The 18,811-nt window shown below is 37.3% G+C and overlaps 1 protein-coding gene across 1 annotated transcript in view; it reads right to left on the bottom strand.

The window, feature by feature from the left end:
* Window positions 1-3,540: 3,540 nt before the first annotated feature.
* POF1B (POF1B actin binding protein) overlaps window positions 3,541-18,811 on the bottom strand; it is an 87,731-nt gene continuing 72,460 nt past the window's right edge. The window contains exons 16-17 of the mRNA XM_081223204.1: window positions 5,142-5,256; window positions 3,541-3,636 (exon numbers count right to left, since the gene is read on the bottom strand). Coding sequence (XP_081079330.1) covers window positions 3,631-3,636; window positions 5,142-5,256 — 121 coding nt within the window. The 3' untranslated portion in view covers window positions 3,541-3,630. The remainder of the gene's footprint in view (window positions 3,637-5,141; window positions 5,257-18,811) is intronic.

Here is an 18,811-nt window from a genome sequence, read left to right as displayed (position 1 = left end):
GTCTGATTGTCACTTCTAAGTGGCCTATACCATGACGGAGAGGAAAATATTTAGAATTATTCAGGTAGGCCTCTCCAATTCACGTCTCATACAGGACAACCACCAGTTTGAACCTTGGCCTTCCCTTAAAGATATGTATGATAGATGTAGTATGACAGATAACTTTTATTGTAAAAAAAAATTCAACCACATACAATATAATGAACCCCCATATAGCCATTACCCAGCTTCAGCAATCATCACTTCATGGCCAATTTTGTTTCATTTTTACTCTTCCTCGCTCCTGGTTTCACCAACCTGCCTCTCATTGGTTTATTTTGATACTCCCTTCTCTCACTGGCTTAATTTGAAGTAAATCCCAGACAGATTTTTAAGAATTTTTGAAGGAAAACAGAGTTTAAGAACTGGACTTAACATCTCATCTACAAGAGACCAATCCAAGATTACCAAGACTGCCTGGCCATCATGTATTATAATTATGTCATACAACGATTCCAGTCTTCCTTTGTAGACTCAAAAGCAGTATGTCTTATTTTGTCACTAAAGATTAATGGTTTTATAAGACAGATGTAGTTGTTTATTCCATTCTTTGTTTTTAAAAAAATATATTTTATTTATCCTAGGATGGGCTTGAAATACGTTGTATTTTTTTATTGGACAAAAAAGTCCTATGGAAATCCAATAAATTCAGTAATGGTGTGTGGTGGGAGAGAGAAACCTCGTAGGGAAGTCTTTTCATGGCTTATTATTTACTTTTGAGGGAATTATGTCTACATGTTATCTTTGTAGATTATAACAGGAAAGAAGTGACAATGGCTTTTTGTTAAAGTGATCTAAATTGGGTGGTGACATGCAATTTTTTGAGCTTTATTTTTTTCCTTTTGTACTGTTTGTGTAAAAACAAAGTATAACAGTTAAAGCACCATTACAAAGATAGGAAGAATGCTTTATGGCATCTAGTTATGAACTTAGTGAATTACAGAACTTAGAAGACTAGGTTTGTAAGCAAAGAAATTCTCATTTAAAGCAGAAAGCTGCATCAACCAGAGGTCCAACTATGTTAAACTGTGGTCTCTAGTAGTCCACATCAGGATTATTTTTATAGTGGTGCTTGTTAGCTCTAACATAAACATTCACATGATAATAACTTCCTGACAAAAGTATACAGCTAAGCTAAAACTACATTCCGCATGTTTCCTACTAGGACTTCCACAAAGACCATACAGATATATATTTTATTTACACACTTAAACAAATTACTTTGCATGTCATTGCACAGTCTCCATTTTATTCAAAATCTAAAGCAAAATATGCTGGGAATAGAAATTAGATAAACAGGCATTCCTCATCTGACAATATCTTTGCAGTTTTCAGAGATAAGTTGTGCAAAACTTGTGAGAGGAAAAAATCACTACTATTTCTATTGAACTTAATCAAAAATTGGAAAAGAAATACATACATTTAACTTTGTTAAGTATAATAAGCACCTTGTTATGACCCCCATTTCTCACTATGCATGGATCAAGTGAGCCAATGAAGTGCTGACTTCTTAACTATCCCAAATTTTGGACACTGTTATTTTTATTTAAGAGTATTTTAGAAAAATCACACTTGTTCTAATTTTCAGACAGTTATGATGGCACGTTTCTATCAAGCTACTAAAAACTTCCACTTATATACAGTGGGTAGATAACATGGCATAATTACAGTTACACATATGAGTAGTTAGCAGAGGAGAAATTACCCTGTTGTTCCTACACCAAGGGAAAAAATGTAAGGACTACATAGCTCATAAAGAATATTAACATTTTCTATCACAAAATAACTAATAAGACTGGAATTGTATCAATCCACATTATAGAGCTTAATATTTAATATTTTTTAATATATTTTCTGTTTTTTGCCACACTACATGGCATGCGGGATATTAGTTCCCCGACCAGGGATCAAACTTTTGCCCCCTGCAGTGGAAGGGCAGAGTCTTAACCACTGTACCGCTGGGATGTCCCCAAGCTTAACATTTTCGTCGAGGTATTAAGAAAATAAAATAAGGCTTTTAACTTCATATAAAGATTTATTTGGATATTTATATAAGTATTAAAAGCATTTCTCTCTTCATTTGTGGTTTGATTTCATGTAGTGCCTTATATGTTGCTATCTTAACAGTTTCTTAGTATAATGGATAATTATTAGAATATAATTATAAAGAATGACAGAATTCTATATAGTTACTTGCAGAGACATTTCAGTGCAAAATCTCATTCACATGTAAACCCAAATTTATTTGTTACCTTAATCTATACTTTGTCAAATGCAAACATTTTAATTTTTGCTAATTCTTAACTTTAACCAAAGGGCTTGACATTTTAAAATTTCATTCTTATCTACTAATGTATTTTGAAAATAATTTAGTTCACTTTTAGTAAGGTCATTAGAACCCAATTAATCAACCAACTTCTAAGTACATTAAATATTCTACTATAAAGTCTCTCCCAAGTAGAATACACATATCAAGTATTTGTTTTTGCTATTTTTATTCCCTAAGCTTTTACACAGTATTTCAATGTTGTTTTGTCTACTGCTATTAAAAAAAGCCCACTTTCCTTCCACCTGCTACTACAATAATAGTGTTACAGGTTTTTGTTTTTTGGGGTTTTTTTTCGGTATGTGGGCCTATCACTGCTGTGGCCTCTCCTGTTGCGGAGCACAGGCTCTGGATGTGTAGGCTCAACGGCCATGGCTCACGGGCTCAGCCGCTCCACAGCATGTGGGATCTTCCCGGACTGGGGCACGAACCCGTGTCCCCTGCATCGGCAGGCGGAGTCTCAACAACTGCACCACCAGGGAAGCCCACTGTTACAGGTTTTTAAGGAAATGGGTGGGCTCATTTGGGGATGATATGCCTCAAAAGAACAGAGTTGCCAAGCTACTGATGTGTACTTAGAACCATAATAGCATAATGTACAATTTAGTGGATTTAGGTATTTTAAAAAATATACTTCCCACTTCCCTGATAAATGAAATTAATCATCACCTTTGATTTAGTTCTGTCTCTACGAGGTATAAATAGCATGTAATAAATCACCTCTTTTAATCACAAGGTCTAATATGAGAAAAGCAAATATATGCTGTATATACCATGCACTAAACTGTTTTTTTTAATTCAGTAGTATTGCTTGTTGTTGTTGTTGTTAAAACATAGTATTTACTCTTGTAGCTAAATTGCACATCTAATATCATAGAAAAATCTTCTAATGGAATAACTTGTAAAATCTCTACCCCAACAAAGTTAATTCGGTGTCTAGGAAGCACCCTATTGAAAAATGTGGATTAAGTCCTGCAGTGCCTGTAATTGAGTTTTAAAAGTGGTGTGTTGTCCCTTGTAAAGCAATTATACTCCAATAAAGATGTTTTTTAAAAAAGTGGTGTGTTGCTATACTGAATACAAAAATATGATGGAAAGGATTCATCCCTTATAAATGGTTGGAGAAACTCTCATCTGTATATCTAATTAATTCCATTAGACTTGCTGAGTAGTAGCTTAGTTCAAAATATTGATTGGCTTTAGCTATGGAAAAATAACAAAGTACTAATGAAGACAAAAATAATTCCTTTGAGTTGGAGATTCATTCACGGCTAGAAAAGAAAAGAAAAAGTCAGTTTAGAAGAGCTTATAATTAATTTTAAACATTGTAATTGTATGCACACAGTTGTAAAAATGATTTAAGTTGACATGAATTATACCAAGGGAAATGTATGGCACTGTTTGGGCACTTTTATACGCATATTCAATGAAACAATGGTTTGTCTGACTTTAGCCAAAGTTTATGTTTCAAATGATTTTAAGCACAAGGGAGGGAGATGTGAGTAGATTTACTCCTTGGTGTCATAGTTAGAGGTTAAATATGTCCAAAAGTCTCTGTTAATAAGTACAAATCTAACATCTGTGAATTTACTTAAATATATTTTGAATTTGCTATTAGTATCTAGTCCCTTCAGATATTGAGTTTGATGTTCATTGCTATATGCTTTTAATGAAAGGAGAAGTAATGACTATTATTCTGTAGACCCTTTATTTGGTAGGTCTTCACATTGATGCCACCTCTGAGACACATGTGGTTAGTAGCAGCAATTGCTTTTCAGTATTAAATTTCAGAATCAAGTAAACTTTGAGTGACAAATTTTAAATCCTATGCTGACTTTCTCTTGTTGTTCAACTGATTCTTGGGCCACCAAGTACCCTTTACCAATTAATAATTAGTAATAAATAATTCTTAATTAATTAATGACCTAAGAAGCACAATATATTTCAAAGCTTAAATTTTTATTTTAGGGTTACTAAGTGTTGGTTGCTTTCACTGATGATAGATAATCATATATACAAGATTGATGGCTTTATTGTAGTCAGAGAAGTGCTTCAGAGCTATCAACTTTCTGAATTTTTTGGTTTTTTCAAGTATTTGAGCTTGTTCAACCAAAAGATAACTTTTTAAAGTGAGTTATTTAACAGATATTTAATTTTATTAACTACATCTGTAGTAATTTATTAGTTATATATCTGCAGTATTTTATTAATGTTAAATCTACATTTAAAAATTTTCTCAAGAGGTTCTACAGAATAATTGATTGAGATATATTTATCTATTGCTCATCATGATATACTTAAGCATTTTAAGACTTTTATTGAAGTATAATAAACATAAGAAAAGTGCACATATAGGTGTACAACTAAATGAATTTTCCCAAACTGAACGTGTATATGCAACTATCACTCAGATCAAGAAACAGCATATTATTAGTACCCCAGTAGTCCTCCTTTTGTTTCCTTCCAATCAGTACCTGACCTCGAGGATAACCAACCACTTCCTGACTTTAATAACCATAGATTAGTTTTACCTGCTTTCAGTACCTAAGAAGTTTTTAACATAACAAGACAAAGGCTGTCATTTTCATAGTGTTAAAAGTGAGATTCTACATCATTTTAGAATGTCCTACAATGTGCAGGGCAGTCCGCCCACATCAAATTATCCAGCCCAAAATGTTAATAGTGCTGAGGTTGAGAAACTCTGCTAACACAACACAATGGCCTTAGGATTTTTTCTCCCTAATTATATACTCGAGAAATGCCCAAGTGAACTTACACAAGTCCATTTGTCTTCTGTTTTCTCGATCACAGTAGTCTGTGTGTCACTATCTGGTGGTATATATTCATAGTCATCATACAGGAGGCCTAGGATTGGATACTGTGACCTGTACCTATACAGAAAAAAAAAGTTAGTTTACAAGTTGGACAAGAAAATAACTCTCATTACTTTTTAGTCACTCCTAGTTTGATCCTCCTTATTTAATTAATTTGGCTTTGAATGACTTTTAACTCTTTCTAAAAAGAAAATCTCCTCTCAGTGGTACAAAGACTTACTACTGCTATTTTCAAGAGAGTAAGAGGGAAGTACTTTTGCTTCTTTTGCAATAATGGACCACTGGCTGCACAAGACAGTGATCCCAGAGAAGGGAAACAAATGACATGAGCCCTGCAAGTGTCTAGCTCACTGCCTGGAGTCAGAATTTGTGGAGCAGAATACCAGACAGGAAAGAGTTACATAGCTGGAGAGAGGTCACGGGATCTGTAGACAGTTCCACCACAAGTCCTTGGGTGAGCACTGATCAGTGTAGGCTTGTGAAAAAGCTACTGAGGTTAGGGAAAGAAGCATTGAAAAAGTGCAGTCTTCAAATTCATGGAGTTCACATAGTAAAGGGAACTCCAGTCTGTGTTCCACTAACCAGAGTGGAAAGACTTCCTAATACCAGAGGGCATCAGGCAAATAGTACAAAAGACTATTGCCTTAGTAGTGAGATAAACTACCAATGGCATTTTTCACAGAACTAGGACAAAATATTTCACAATTTGTATGGAAACACAAAACATCCAAATAGCCAAAGGAATCTTGAGACAGAAAAACGGAGCTGGAGGAATCAGGCTCCCTGACTTCAGACTATACTACAAAGCTACAGTCATCAAGACAGTATGGTACTGGCACAAAAACAGAAATATACATCAGTGGAACAGGATAGAAAGCCCAGAGATGAACCCACACATATGTGGCCAACTTATCATTGATAAAGGAGGCAAGAATATACAATGGAGAAAAGACAGCCTCTTCAAAAAGTGGTGCTGGGAAAACTGGACAGCTACATGTAAAAGAATGAAATTAGAACACTCCCTAACACCATACACAAAAATAAAATCAAAATGGATTAAATACCTAAAGGTAAGGCCAGACAGTATCAAACTCTTAGAGGAAAACATAGGCAGAACACTCTGTGACATACATCACAGCAAGATCCTTTTTGACCGACCACCTAGAGTAATGGAAATAAAGACAAAAATAAACAAATGGGACCTAATGAAACTTAAAAGCTTTTGAACAGCAAAGGAAAACATAAACAAGATGAAAAGACAGCCCTCATAAAGGGAGAAAATATTTGCTAATGAAGCAACTGATAAAGGATTAATCTCCAATATGTAAGAGCAGCTCATGCAGCTCAATATCAAAAAAACAAACAAGCTAATCCAAAAATGGGCAGAAGACCTAAATTGACATTTCTCCAAAGAAGATATACAGATTGCCAACAAACACATGAAAGGATGCTCAACATCACTAATCATCTGAGAAATGCAAATCAAAACTACAATGAGGTATCACCGCACACCAGTCAGAATGGCCATCATCAAAATATCTACAAACAATAAATGCTGGAGAGGGTGTGGAGAAAAGGGAACACTCTTGCACTGTTGGTGGGAATGTAAATTGATACAGCCACCATAAAGAAAATTATGGAGGTTCCTTAAAAACTAAAAATAGAGCTACCATACGAACCAGCAATACCACTACTCGGCATATACACCAAGAACACCATAATTCAAAAAGAGTCATGTACCAAAATGTTCATTGCAACTCTGTTTACAATAGCCAGGACATGGAAGCAACCTAAGTCCATTGACAGATGAATGGATAAAGAAGATGTGGCACATATATATAATGGAATATTACTCAGCCATAAAAAGAAACAAGATTGAGTTATTTGTAGTGAGGTGGATGGATGCAGAGTTTGTCATACAGAGTGAAGTAAGTCAGAAAGAGGAAAACAAATACTGTATGCTAACACATATATATGGAACCTAAAAAAAAAATTGTACTGAAGAACCTAGGAGCAGGACAGAAATAAAGATGCAGACATAGAGAATGGACTTGAGAACACGAGGTGGGGGAAGGGTCAGCTGGGACGAAGTGAGAGAGTGGCATGGACATATATACTCTACCAAATGTAAAATAGATAGCTAGTGGGAAGCAGCCGCATAGCACAGGGAGATCAGCTCGGTGCTTTGTATCCACCTAGAGGGGTGGGATAGGGAGGATGGGAGGGAGATGCAAGAGGGAGGAGATATAGAGATATATGTTTATGTATAGCTTATTCACTTTGTTATACAGCAGAAACTAACACCCCATTGTAAAGCAATTATACTCCAGTAAAGATGTTAAAAAATAAAATGAAATAAGATCTAAGGATATTTTGTACAAAACAGGGAATATAGCCAATACTTTATAATAACTAAAAATAGAATATAACCTTTAAAATTGTGAATCACTGCATAGTGTACTTAAAATTTATTTAATATTGTAGATCAACTATACCTCAATAAAGAAATTTGGACTAAAAAAAAAGTACATATAAATGAAAAAAAATAACAAAAAATCATGAAGGGGAAATGGAAGTATACTACCATAAAGTTTGTATGCTACATGTGATGAGGTATATTATTTGATGATAGACTGTGATAAGATAAAAAAGGGATACTTTAAAACTTATACCAATCATAAAAAAGTAATATACCCAATAAGCAAATAAAATAGATAAAAACAATAAGGAAAAAATTTAAGAATATCACTAAACTTGATGTAGTTCTAAGCAGCCTAGTTAGCAAAGAAACAGCACACAATTTACAGATATTAAGAAAGAGGAGCTATCACCTCACACATGTCTTAGAATGGCTATTATCAATAAGACAAGAAATAGCAAGTGTTGGCAAGATGTGGAGAAAAGGGAACCCTTGTGCACTGTTGGTGGGAATGCAAACTGGTGCAGCCACTATGAAAAACAGTATGGAGATTCCTTAAAACATCAAAAATAGAACTAGCATATGATCCAGCAATGTCACTTCTGGGTATTTATCAAGAGGAAATGAAAACACTATAATATATCTACACCCTCATATTCACTGTGGCATTATTTAAAATAGTCAAGACATGGAATCAATGTAAGTGTCCATCAATATGAGAATGGATAAATAAAATATTATATATATATAATAAATGTATAATATATGTATATATATATATTTACACACACACTGGAATACTTTTTTTAGTTTTTTTTAAGTTTTGTTTATTTTTTTAATACAGCAGGTTCTTGTTAGTTATCTATTTTTTACATATTAGTGTATATATGTCAATCCTAATCTCCCAATTCATCCCACCACCACCTTGCCCCACACTAGAATATTATTCAGCCAAAAATGAAGGAAATCCTACCATTTATGACAGCATGGACGGACCTTGAGGGCATTAAGCAAAGTGAAATAAGTCAGAGAGAGAAAGACAAATATCATATTATCTCACTTATACATGGAGTCTAAAACAAATGAACTCATAGATAAAGAGAATATATTGGTGGTTGCTAGAGGTGGGGGGTGGGAGTGGGCAAAATGGGTGAAAGTGGTCAAAAGTACAAACTTCCAGTTATAAAATAAATAAGTCCTGGGGATGTAATGAACAGTGTGGTGACTATAGTTAATAATACTGTACTGGACAACTGAAAGTTGTTAAAAGATTAAATCTTAAAATGTTCTCATCACAAGAAAAAATTTGTAACTATTGATGGTGACGGGTGTTAACTAGACTTCTTGTGGTGATCATTTAACAGTATACACATAGTGAATCATCATTTTGTACATCCAAAACTAAAATAATGTTATAAGTTTATTATATCTCAATTTTAAAATTTTAAAGGAGATCCTTTGTCTTGAAAACATAATAAAGGAGTATTATGACAATTTTATGCCAAAAATACTTGATAACTTAGATGACATGCACCAATTCCTAGAGAAACACAAATTACAAAACAGAGCTGACAGAAGACGTCAAACTTCTGAAAAGACAAGAAAACCTCCACATAACCTGATAAGACAAAAGCGGGGGGAAAGGAATCAGGACAGGGAGGGATCTGGGAAAGAAGAAAGATTCCCACACCTTGGAAAGTCTGCTCAACAGTGGAGAGATCAGACTGGATGAAGGGGGAGCTTCGGAGCCTAAGAGGGGAGAGCAGCAACCAGTTCGTGTAAGGCATAATGGAGAGTAACCTGCACAGAGGGCTGGCACTGCCACCCTGCACTCCCCAACCTGAGACACTCCTCTGTTGGTGAGGGTGGTAGTTGAGTCCTGAAGCTCAGACTCCGAAGTTCGGTCCCAGGGAGGGGACCAGGGTTAAGTGTGGAAGCAGCCTGAAAAGGTCAGGCAGTGGCAACTGAAGGTATACCATGAAGCCTTGGCCCACCAGAGAAACAAGTCACCATTATTGGGAGGTGCATGAGGAGAGAGATGGGACCACAAGCTTCTTTCCCTGAGTGCTCCCAGTCAACAGGACACTGCCTAGTGGAGTTCTCAGGGTGGGTGTGAGTCACCACCTCCATCTTGGTCTCCAGAGGCAGGCACTGGCCACCTCTTCCAGACACATGGGCAGACACTGGAACCCAACTGACTGTCTCAGAAGTGCCCCGATAGCTCTCACTACAAGAAAGTCCACCAGTGGGTGCTGGGACCTGTCAGTGTGTGCTAGGACTTGACCTGCTGTCCCAGGAGCACACAGAAACCTCTCACTACTAGGAAATCCATCAGCGGGTGCCAGGACCTGCCCCACTATCCAGGGAGCACGTGGATAGCTCTCGCTACAGGGAAATCTGACAGTGGGTGCCCGGGCCTGCCCCACTGTCCCAGAAGGAGAGGGATAGCTCCCACCACTAGGAAATCCACCCAGAGTAGGGGCTGAAACTACCACTGAGAGCCAGGGGCTGTGTGACTAAGGATGAAGAGCTGAAATCTCTCCTCGGAGCTGAACGAACTGTGGAGTTACACTTCTGCTGATGGCTTCCTAAATTCAGCACCTGTGAAACATCCAAAAGGACAACAAGAACTCCTGTACTCGGATAGATATGGCATTAGCAGCTGTGGGATTTGTGGGCATGTACACACAGGGAATGCGCCACACCAGAGTCTGAGCAGCCTCCATAGCTACCATGGCAGGTCCAGGTGAATGAATACTGCAGTCCTAGGAACTGACCTCAGTGGATCTGTGCCAGTGACTGGGTGAAAATAATGCCCGAGAGTCACCAGGGCCAATTGCTGGCATACCCACAGTTAAGGTGGGACCAAAAGCAGTGCCAACAACAGTGTACTTTCTGAGTCCACACAATGGATGAAAGGGGACACAACAGAGCACATACACAGTGAACACCTCCAGAGGAGGAACACTCATTGGCTCCTCTCCCAGTGGGTGTCCTCCAATCCCATGTACCTCACACCACACTGCAGATCAGAATCACAGCCAAGAAAAAGATCTAGGGACCTCTACTCCAACAAATAGGGAGAAAACCCCACACAGCCACTGGGAGCAAAGGGGAGGTCCTCTCAATATCCAGGGCAGGCTCTGATCACCACAACACAAACCAAACACCTTACCAATGGGATAACAGAACAAGCCAAAGGACCAACCTCACCCACCAGGCAGCAGACAACAGAAGCAAAAGGAAGTAAATTCCTGCAGGCTGTGGAAAGGAGACCACAAACACAGTAAGTGTGACGAAATGAGATGACAAAGAAATATGTTGCAGGCAAAGGAGCAAGAAGAAAACCTACAAGAACAACTAGATGAAGAGGAGATAAGTAATGTCTTAAAAAATATTCAGAGTAATGATAGTAAAGATGATCCAAGATCACAGAAAAAGAATGGAGGCATGGATCGAGAAGATACAAGAAAAGTTTAACAAACACCTAGAAAAACTAAAGAACAAACAGAGATGAACAACACAATAATGAAAATAAAAATACACTAGAGGCGGAGGACCTTTAAGAGGGCAGAGGAATAAGACGTGGAGAACACCTTCCTCCCCACAAATACAACAAAAATACATCTACAGGGCTTCCCTGGTGGAGCAGTGGTTGAGAGTCCACCTGCCGATGCAGGGGACATGGGTTCGTGCCCCAGTCTGGGAGGATCCCACATGCCGTGGAGCAGCTGGGCCCATGAGCCATGGCCGCTGAGCCTGTGAGTCCGGAGCCTGTGCTCCGCAAAGGGAGAGGCCACAACAGTGAGAGGCCTGTGTATCAAGGAGAAAAAAAAAAAAAACATCTACACGTGGAACAACTCCTACACAACACCTACTGAATACTGGCAGGAGACCTCAGACTTCCCAAAAGGCTGTGTGAGGAGAGAGGATTCAGAGCACTGCCTAAACGAGCTTCAGAGACTGGTGTGAGCCACAGCTATCAGCGTGTACATCACAGACGGGCATGAAACGCTAACACTGCTGCTGCAGCCACCAAGAATCCTGTGTGCAAGCACAGGTCACTATCCACACCACCCATCCCAGGAGCCTGTGCAGCCCACAACTGCCAGGGTCCTGTGATCCAGGGACAACTTCCTCAAGAGAACACACAGCACACCTCAGGCTGTGGCAACGTCACTGCTGGCCTCTGCTGCCACAGGCTAGCCCTGCATTCTGTACCCCTCCCGTCCCCCGGCCTGAGTGAGCCAGAGCCCCCTAATCAGCTGATCTTTTAACCCCCTCCTGCCTGGGCGAAGAACAGATGCCAGAGGGTGACCTACATGCAGAGGCAGGGCCAAATCCAAAGCAGAATCCCAGGATCTGTGTGAACAAAGAAGAGAAAGGGAAATTTCTCCCAGCAGCCTCAGGAGCAGTGGATTAAATCTCCACAATCAATTTGATGTACACTGCATCTGTGGAACACCTGAATAGACAATGAATCATCCCAAGCTTGAGGTAGTGGACTTTGGGAGCAACTATAGAATTGGGGTTTGCTTTCTGCTACTAATTTGTTTCTAGTATTATGTTTATCTTAATTTAGTATTTAGAGCTTATTATCATTGGTAGATTCGTTTATTGATTTGGTTTCTCTCTTCCATATATATATATATTTTTTTTCCTTTTTCCGTTTTTGTGAGTGTGTATGTATATGCTACTTTGTGTGATTTTGTCTGTATAGGTTTGCTTTTACCATTTGTCCTACGGTTCTCTCTGTCCAGTCTTTTTAGTATAGTTTCTAGCACTTCTTATCATTGATGGATTAGTTTATAGGTTTAGTTGCTGTCTTCCTTTTTTTATTAATTACTTTATTATAATATATATTTTTTTAATTTTTAATTTTAATAACTTTATTTTTTTTCTTTCTTTTTTCTTTTCTCACTTTTCTTCTGAGCTGTGTGGCTGACAGGATCTTGGTTCTCTGGACAGGTGTCAGGCCTGAGCTTCTGAGTTGGGAGAGCCGAATTCAGGACAATGGTCCACCAGAGACCTAACAGCCCCTCATAATATCAATCAGCAAGAGTTCTCCCAGCAATCTCCTTCTCAATGCTAAGACAAAGTTTCACTCAATGACCAGGAAGTTCCAGTGCTAAACACCCTATGCCAACCAGTAAGACAGGAACACAACACCACCCACTAGCAGAGAGGCAGCCTAAAATCATAATAAGTTCACACACACCCCAAAACACACCACTGGACATAGTCCTGCCCACCGGAAAGAAAAGATCTAGTCTCAGCCACTAGAACACAGGCACCAGTCCCCTCCACCAGGAAGCCTACACAACCCACTGAACCAACCTTACCCACTGGGGGCAGACACCAAAAACAACGGGAACAATGAACCTGCAGCCTGTGAAAAGGAAACCCCAAACACATTAAGTTAAGCAAAATGAGAAGACAGAGAAACACAAAGCAGATGAAAGATCAAGGTAAAACCCACCAGACCAAACAAATGAAGAGGAAATAGGCAGTCTACTTGAAAAAGAATTCAGAGTAATGATAGTAAAGATGATCCAAAATCTTGCAAGTAAAATGGATAAAATACAAGAAACATTCAACAAGGACCTAGAAGAATGAAAGAGCAAAAAAGAACAATGATGAACAACACAATAAATGAAATTAAAAATTCTCTAGAAGGAATCAACATCAGAATAACTGAGGCAGAAGATTGGATAAGTGACCTGGAAGATAAAATAGTGGAAATAACTACCACAGAGCAGAATGAAGAAAAAAGAATGAAAAGAATAGAGGACAGTCTCAGAGACCTCAGGGACATTAAACACACCAATATGTGAATTATAGGGGTCGCAGAAGAAGAAGAGAAAAAGAAAGGGACTGAGAAAATATTGGAAGAGATTATAGTTGAAAACTTCCCTAATATGGGAAAGGAAATAATCAATCAAGTCCAGGAAGCACAGAGAGTCCCATACAGAATAAATCCAAGGAGAAACACGCCAAGACACATATTAATCAAACTATCAAAAATTAAATACAAAGAAAAAATATGAAATGCAGCAAAGGAAAAACAACAAATAACATACAAGGGGATCCCCATAAGGCTAACAGCTGATCTTTTAGCAGAAACTCTACAATTCAGAAGGGAGTGGAAGGACATATTTAAGTGATGAAAGGGAAAAATCTACAACCAAGATTACTCGATCCACCAAAGATCTCATTCAGATTCAAAAGAGAAATTAAAACCTTCAGAGACAAGAAAAAGCTAAGAGAATTCAGCAGCACAAAACCAGCTTTACAGCAAACGCTAAAGGAACTTCTCTAGGCAGGAAACACAAGAGAAGGGAAAGACCTACAATAACAAACCTAAAACAATTTAGAAAATGGGAATAGGAACATACATATCGATAACTAACTTAAATGTAAATGGATTAAATGCTCCAACCAAAAGACATAGACTGGTGGAATGGATAATAAAACAAGACCCATATATATACTGTCTACAAGAGACCCACTTCAGACCTAGGGAAACATACAGACAGAAAGTGAGGGGATGGAAAAAGATATTCCATGCAAATGGAAATCAAAAGAAAGCTGGAGTAGCAGCTCTCATATCAGACATAATAGACTTTAAAATAAAGACTGTTATAAGAGAAAAGGAAGACACTACATAATGATCAAGGGATCAATCCAAGAAGAAGATATAACAATTGTAAATCTTTATGCACCCAACTTAGGAGCACCTCAACACTTAAGGCAAATGCTAACAGCCATAAGAGGGGAAATCGACAGTAACACAATAATAGTAGGAGACATTAACACCCCATTTTCACCAATGGACAGATCATCCAAAATGAAAATAACTAAGGAAACACAAGCTTTAAATGATACGTTAAACAAGATGGACTTAATGGATATTTATAGGACATTCTCTCCAAAAACAACAGAATACACTTTCTTCTCAAGTGATCATGGAACATTCTGCAGGATAAGCCATACCTTGGGTCACAAATCAAGCCTTGGTAAATTTAAGACAATTGAAATTGTATCATACATCTTTTCTGACCACAACACTATGGGACTAGATGTCAATTACAGGAAAAAAAGTCTGTAAAAAATACCAATACATGGAGGCTAAACAATACACTACTAAATAACCAAGGGATCACTGAAGAAATCAAAGAGGAAATCAAAAAATACCTAACAACAAATGACAATGAAAACATGATTACCCAAAACCCATGGGATGCAGCAAAAGCACTTCTAAAAGGGAAGTTTATAGTAATAAAATCCTACCTCAAGAAACAAGAAAAACCTCAAATAAACAACCTAACCTTACACCTAAAGCAATTAGAGAAAGAAGAACAACGACAAAAAAAAAACCCACAGTTAGCAGAAGGAAAGAAATCATAAAGATCAGATCAGAAATAAATAAAAAAGAAATGAAGGAAACGAAAGCAAAGATCAATAAAACTAAAAGCTGCTTGTATGAGAAGATAAACAAAATTGATAAACCATTAGCTGGACTCATGAAGAAAAAAAGTAGAAGACTCAAATCAACAGAATTAGAAATGAAAAAGAAGTAATGACTGACATTGCAGAAATACAAAGAATCATAAGAGATTACTACAAGCAACTGTATGCCAATAAAATGGACAACCTGGAAGAAACGGACAAATTCTTAGAAAAGCACAACCTTCCAAGATTGAACCAGGAAGAAACAGAAAATATAAACAGACCAAGCACAAGCACTGAAGTTGAAACTGTGATTCAAAATCTTCCAACAGGGCTTCCCTGGTGGCGCAGTGGTTGGGAGTCTGCCTGCCGATGCAGGGACACGGGTTCATGTCCCCGTCCAGGAAGACCCCACATGCCACGGAATGGCTGGGCCCATGAGCCATGGCTGCTGAGCCTGCACGTCCAGAGCCTGTGCTCTGCAACGGGAGAGGCCACAACAGTGAGAGGCCTGTGTACCACAAAAAAAAAAAAAAAAAAAAAAAAAGAGAAAAAAAAAGAAAAAAAAATCTTCCAAAAAACAGAAGCCCAGGACCAGATGGCTTCACAGGCGAATTCTATCAAACATTTACCGAAGAGCTAACACCTATCCTTCTTAAACTCTTCCAAAATATATCAAAGGGAGGACCAGACCCAAACTCATTCTACAGGGCCACCATCACCCTGATACCAAAACCAGACAAAGATGTCACAAAGAAAGAAAACTACAGGCTAATATTAGTGATGAACATGATGCAAAAATCCTAACAAAATACTGGCAAACAGAATCCAACAGCACGTTAAAAGGATCATACACCATGATCAAGTGAGGTTTATCCCAGGAATGCAAGGATTCTTCAATAGAGGAAAATCAATCAATGTGGTACACCATATTAACAAATTGAAGGATAAAATCCATATGATAATCTCAATAGATACAGGAGAAGCTTTTGACAAAATTCAACACCCATTTATGATAAAAAAATATCCAGAAAGTAGGCATAGAGGGAACTTACCTCACCATAATAAAGGCCATGTACGACAAACCCACAGGCAACATCATTCTCAATAGTGAAAAACAAACCATTTCCACTAAGATCAGGAACAAGACAGGGTTTCCCACTCTCACCACTGTTATTCAACATAGTTTTGGAAGTTTCAGCCACAGCAATCACAGAAGAAAAAAGAAATGAAAAGAATCCATATCAGAAAAGAAGTAAAGCTGTCACTGTTTGCAGATGACATGATATATACATAGAATATCCTAAAGATTCTACCATTAAACTAATAAAGCTAATCAGTGAATTTGGTAAAGTTGCAGGATACAAAATTAATACACAGAAATCACTTGCATTCCTATACACTAACAATGAAAGACCAGAAAGAGAAATTAAGGAAACAATCCCATTTACCATCACATCATGAAGAATAAAATACCTAGGAATAAACCTACCAAAGGAGGCAAAGACCTATACGCAGAAAACTACAAGATGTCGCTGAACTAAATCAAAGATGACACAAACAGATGAAGAGATATACCATAGTCTTAGATTGGAAGAATCAATATTGAAAAAATGACTATACTACCCAAAGCAATCTACAGATTCAATGCAATCCTTAACAAATTACCAATGGCATTTTTCACAGAAGTAGAACAAAATATTTTACAATTTGTATGGAAACAGAAAAGGCCATGAATAGTCACAGGAATCCTGAGACAGAAAAATGGAGCTGGAGGAATCAGGCTCCCTGACTTTAGACTATACTACAAAGCTACAGTCATCAAGACAGTATGGTACTGGCACAAAATAGAAATATAGATCAATGGAACAGGATAGAAAGCCCAGAGATAAACCCACGCACCTATGGTCACGTAATCTATGACTAAAGAGGCAAGAATATACAATGGAGAAAAAACAATCTCTTCAAAAAGTGGTGCTGGGAAAACTGGAGAGCTACATGTAAAATAATGAAGTTATGACACTCCCTAACACCATACTCAAAAATAAACTCAAAATGGGTTAAAGACGTAAATGTAAGGCCAGAAACTATCAAACTCTTAGAATAAAACATAGGTAGAACACTCTTTGATATAAAGCACAGAAAACTGTTTTTTGATCCACCTCCTAGCATAGTGAAAGTGAAAATAAAAACAAAAATAAACAAATGGGATCTAATTAAACTTAAAAACTTTTGCACAATGAAGGAAGCCATAAACAAAACAAAAAGAGAATCCTCAGAGTGGGAGAAAATATTTCCAAATGAAGCAACCCACAAGGGATTAATCTCCAAACTATACAAACAGTTAATGAACCTCAATATCAAAAAAACAATCAAAAAATGGGCTGAAAATCTAAATAGACTTTTCTCCAAAGAAGACATACAGGTGGACAAAAAGCACATGTAAAGATGCTTAACATTGCTAATTATTAGAAAAATGCAAATCAAAACTACAATGAGGTTTCACCTCACACCAGTCAAAATGGCTATCATTAAAAAAATTACAAACAATAAATCCTGGAGAGGGTATGGATAAAGGGAAACCCTCCTACACTGTTGGTGGGAATGTCAATTGGTACAGCCACTATGGAGACCAGTATGGAGGTTCCTTAAAAAACTAAAAATAGAACTACCATATTACCCAGCAACCCAACTCCTGGGCATATTTCTGGAGAAAACCATAATTCAAAAAGATACATGCAGAACAGTGTTCACTGCATCACTATTTACAGTAGCTGGGACATGGAAGCAACCTAAAGGTTCATCAAAAGAGGAATGGATAAAGAAGATGCAGTAGATATATACAATGGACTATTGCATAAAATAACAAAATAATGACATTTGTGGCAACATGGATGGACCTAGAGATTGTCATAGTGAGTAAAGTAAGTCAGACACAGAAAGACAAATACCATATGATATTGCTTATGTGTGAAATCTAAAAAAAAAAAAGGGTATAAATGAACTTATTTAGAAAACAGAAGTAGAGTCACATATGTAGAAAACAAACATGGTTACAAGGGGATAAGTGGGGGAGGGATAAATTGGGAGGTTGGGATTGACATAAACACACTACTATATATAAAATAGATAACTAATAAGGACGTGCTGTATAGCACAGGGAAATCTACTAAGTACTCTGTACTGTTCTGTATGGGAAATTAATCTAAACAAAGAGTGGATATATGTATATGTATAATTGATTCACTTTGCTGTACACCTGAATGTTAACACAACATTGTAAATCAACTATACTCCAATAAAATTTTTTGAAAAAGAAATTAAAGAGGATATAAATTGAAAAGGATCCCATGATTATTGACCAGAAGACAGTTTTGTTTACATGGCAATAATACCTAAAGTGTCCTACATATTCAATGAATTTTCTGTAAAAATTCCAGTGGGATCTTTTTTTAACAGAAATCAACAAGCTTAACCTAAATCTCATATGGAAAAGCAAAAGACCACAAACAGCTAAAACTTTCTTGAAAAGAAAAGTTTAAAGACTCACACTCCTGATTTCACAACTTAACTAAAATGCTATAATAATCAAGACAGTGTGGTACTAGCATAAAGACAGATAAATAGATTAATGGAATAAAACTGAGAGTCTACATATTTGCCCTTACATTTATGGTAGCTTGATTGACAAGGATGCCAAGTCAATTTAATGGGGGAAAGGATAGCATATTCCATAAATGAGTA

This window comes from Mesoplodon bidens (genome assembly GCF_964165515.1).
Source record: "Mesoplodon bidens genome assembly, chromosome: X".
NCBI classification, from domain to species: domain Eukaryota; kingdom Metazoa; phylum Chordata; class Mammalia; order Artiodactyla; family Ziphiidae; genus Mesoplodon; species Mesoplodon bidens.
This window is presented reverse-complemented; position numbering and strand designations above follow the sequence as displayed.